The following is a 4059-nucleotide window of genomic DNA, read 5'->3' on the forward strand; positions in this document are numbered from 1 at the left end:
TGGTACGGATCCCATGAAGACCAATAGCTAATAGCCAGGCATGGTGGCACACGCCTGTAATCCCAGCATTTGGAAGGCTGAGACAGGAGGATCAACACAAGTTCTAGGCCAACCTGGGCTACATAGTGAGTTCAAGGCCAGCCTGAACTATATAGCAAGACCCTGTCTCAAACAAACAAACAAACAAACAAAAAAGGACTCATAGCTAATATTTATTAGGTGCTTAAATGTTAGCTTGTTTTATTTTATAACAATACATAACAGAAATGATTTCAGTTTACAAGCAAGGAATTTGAGAATTTTAAAAAATACAATGATTTGGTAATAGTAGTTACTGGGCCCTCCTGGAAGAGATGGCAAAGGAACCCAGGTCTTTCTGACCCAAACATTAACTGTGATTCTATATCTAGTAATAATAGGGAAATACCAGGAGAAGTGGGCCACATAGGCTTCTGAGCTCAAAAGCACATTGTTTCAAGGTTTAAAGATGGAAATACCAGGGAGAGTCTTTAAATTCCAGTATTTGCCATTCTGTATCCAAGAAGAAGAGCAAGTATGAATCTGTCTAGAGCTGAGGCCTGAGGAATGGTGATGACTGAGGTTAAAAGGTGTGTGCACACAGAACAGACAGACTCAGCTCCTGTGCTGTCGATCCGCCCAGCTCCACTATGCACGGATTGGCCGAACCTACCGGAAGGGTTTTAAGGAACCCCGTAGCAGGAGCTCGCTGCGCCTGCGCCATGACCAAAAGCAAAGACGGAAGCTCCTCACACGATACTTTTAACTCGGCGCCCGCGCCCCGCCCCCCCCCCCCCCCGGTGCTGGAGAGCTCCTCCCCAACCAGGGATCTCTGTCTGTCCCCAGCATCTGGACTCCATCAGCAGCCAGTGCTAGCAGGGTTTGCAGGCAGCCGACAAGCAACGGAGCAACGGAGGGGCTGCAGCAGGGAGAGGAGGAGGGAGAAGGGCTCGGGACAAAAAGGAGTTCGGATTCTTTCATTCACGGCACAACCTGCCATGTAGCCCGTACAAAGTGCCGACCTGTGTGTGCTGCACAGCGTGGTCCTTGCTTCTGCTCTGCTTACAGGCATATTTGTTCAACTAAACCCTCAGCAGGACCTGTGCTGGGAATGGGCACCTATCCTTGTCCTCTGTTGTCATCACAGCAAAACGCACTCCATAGCTGGAATGAAACCCTTCCTAGGACAGTCAGCACCTAGCCCTGGAAAGAAGCTCGGGAAAAAAATTGGGGCTGGGGGTGCACGCAGGATGGGGCACTTGCCTGCCTCTTTCTACCCCAGCACCCACAAAAATAGATTTTTTGAGTAAACATGTTTGTAACTCTACTGTCAAAATGAAAGCTATAGAAGAAGGAGGGTATGACACCACCGCTCACAAGTAGCCGGGGTCTCTTGCATTTTAGTTATAGTCCTTACTCGCCTTGGGTCGTGCGGTTGGAACCTCCGTGAGGGAATCAGCTCCCTCAACACGAGAGCCCCAGATTTGAGTATTAAATGCATCTGTTTTCCCATCCCTTTCCTGAAACTTAGCACTGAAAGGAAGTTACTCACAGGAGAAAGTCTTCAGTGGGGAAAAGATGGCGATACCAGATGATACCTTTGATCTACACGTGGTAGAAAGGAAGATGGGCCGGGCACTGGGAAACACTCCTGCCAGGCCAGATGGGCTTTGGCTGGAGGGAGTGAACCGCTGGTGCAGAGACTGGGCTGCCATGCAGGGCAGGGCCGAAGGTTCTTGCTTATTCCCAGATGGTCTAAAGGCCAGGAATTATCGGCCAGTGAGCTGATTTTACAAGATGCTTCTGTCTGTGGTGGTTGTGGTTAACTTCTCCTGGAAGCGGTCGCCCTGCCCTCTCTCCAGAGTCATTGCCCTGTATAACACACCTGGCCTGTGCTGGGTGGGCTGCAGGCACTCAGATCGGGTCAGGAGCTGCAGAGCTCCTCCTACAGCAGGCAACCTCTCGTGTACATGTCCTGGCCCTAGGCTAGAGCGGAAGGACTTTGGCTACTGGCCATGCCAAAAAAAAGCTCAAGACTGGGGGAGAAGGAACAAGTATCAGCTCCGGTTGTAAGAGGCCACGTTAACCCATGTCAGCCTTGGACAAAACACTATTTCAGACAATCCACATGATAATGCGTGGACTGAGCACAGTCTGACTCGAAGCCAAGGCTCCAAAGGGGGAAGACACCATATAAAGTGGAGGTGGCATTTTAATCACCTGTCAGACATCTGTGGGCCCAGGGTGTTCAGCAAAAGTTGCCTTCAAGTCCCAGGAAGTAACCCGTGCAATGTTAGCACACAGATGGCTGAGGCAATCTACAGCAAAGCCAGCAGGAAGCTGGTAATGCATGCCCCACTGTGTCATCTCCAAAACAGTGATTTTTAATTTGGAAAAGAGAAAGGGAGACTTTGGGTTTGGTTTTTTATTTTGGGGGTTTTTTTGGGGGGGACTTCTCATTGTATGCATTCTGCCCCTGTGGTTTTATTGGGGGGTCTCATAAAGGATCTGTTGAAACATGTCATGCTACAAAGGTTCATTGTGCCTAAGAATTTGTGGTCGCCCAGCCTTCTGTCCTGCCACTGTGCCGCCGTGGCCATCCTTAATCTCTCACTTCCATGACTACCAGATGTCTTCAGCCACTGGCAACACTTAGAGACCATCATATAGGGGTCTTGCACTCACTGGGGATCAGCGTGGCAGCTGCCTGCACTGAGCAGCTGGCCTAGGGCAGGTGGAGTGGGATAGTCCAGGTTCCTGCAGACACAGCATTAGACAAAAGGGAAGGGTCACAGGCTCTGGACACCTCTCCCGGGGCCCAGCGCAGCTCCACTTTTCACTCATATGACCTTGGACAGGTCACTGTCCCCTTGCCTCAGTTTCCCCAGACAGAGAGCAGCTACCAGGAAGCAAGGTCAACTGCACCTGCTGGGCACAGCACTTCGTACACAGAAGTAGAGCAGCTGTCACCAAGTTCCATGCAGATCGGCTTGCACATTTGCAGAGAAGTCTGTAAACTTGTGGTGAAACTAAATGTCATGTTGCATCAGGATCCCTCAGCGACACAACTGACTCCTCAGAACAGAATGGTACACAGCACCGGAAACTCAAGTCGCACGAGACTAAACCCAGTAGCCTCAAAGGTTTTGTCCCTGGCTCACCCTAGAATACTGTTGAGGTGCTCAGCTCTGCATGGGGAGGAGAGATAGGGAGGATGTAGGAGGCTGCGATGGAAAGAAAATGGAAGTGATAAAATCCCTTCCGGTGATTCAGATACGGTTGGGGTTTTCTCCTCTCTCAGAATCAGTGACTTAGCTGAGCATGGTGGCGTGGGCCTGTGACTCCAGCAATCTGGGTGGCTGAGGCAGAGGGTCTGCAAGTTCCAGCCCAGCCTGGGCCGTTTAGCAATGCAATTGTATTTCCTTTTTTATTGGTATATTTGCAGTGCGTAATACGTACCATCTCCTTGGAGAACTGGTGCATATACCTGTGACATCTTGCAGTTTAGCAACTTAATGAGACCCTGTCTTAAAAAACAAGGGCTGGGGCTGTACTCGTAGCTCAGTGTGAGGGCCCTGCGTTCAATCCTCAGTGCTGGGGGAAAAGTCACTGACTCATCCTCAAAGAGCTCATCCCCCCCCCCCCCCCCCCCCCCCCCCCCGGTGCTGGAGAGCTCCTCCCCAACCAGGGATCTCTGTCTGTCCCCAGCATCTGGACTCCATCAGCAGCCAGTGCTAGCAGGGTTTGCAGGCAGCCGACAAGCAACGGAGCAACGGAGGGGCTGCAGCAGGGAGAGGAGGAGGGAGAAGGGCTCGGGACAAAAAGGAGTTCGGATTCTTTCATTCACGGCACAACCTGCCATGTAGCCCGTACAAAGTGCCGACCTGTGTGTGCTGCACAGCGTGGTCCTTGCTTCTGCTCTGCTTACAGGCATATTTGTTCAACTAAACCCTCAGCAGGACCTGTGCTGGGAATGGGCACCTATCCTTGTCCTCTGTTGTCATCACAGCAAAACGCACTCCATAGCTGGAATGAAACCCT

The 4059-nt window shown here is 51.1% G+C and overlaps 1 protein-coding gene across 1 annotated transcript in view; it reads right to left on the reverse strand.

The window, feature by feature from the left end:
* The window catches only part of Hddc2 (HD domain containing 2), a 17839-nt gene extending 17097 nt beyond the window's left edge, over positions 1-742 (reverse strand). The window contains exon 1 of the mRNA XM_033763151.1: positions 692-742. Within this exon, the coding sequence (XP_033619042.1) occupies positions 692-742 (51 nt within the window). The remainder of the gene's footprint in view (positions 1-691) is intronic.
* Positions 743-4059: the final 3317 nt, after the last annotated feature.

This window comes from Fukomys damarensis, unplaced genomic scaffold, assembly GCF_012274545.1.
Source record: "Fukomys damarensis isolate Sample0158 unplaced genomic scaffold, DMR_v1.0_HiC HiC_scaffold_14, whole genome shotgun sequence".
In the NCBI taxonomy this organism is placed as follows: Eukaryota; Metazoa; Chordata; class Mammalia; order Rodentia; family Bathyergidae; genus Fukomys; species Fukomys damarensis.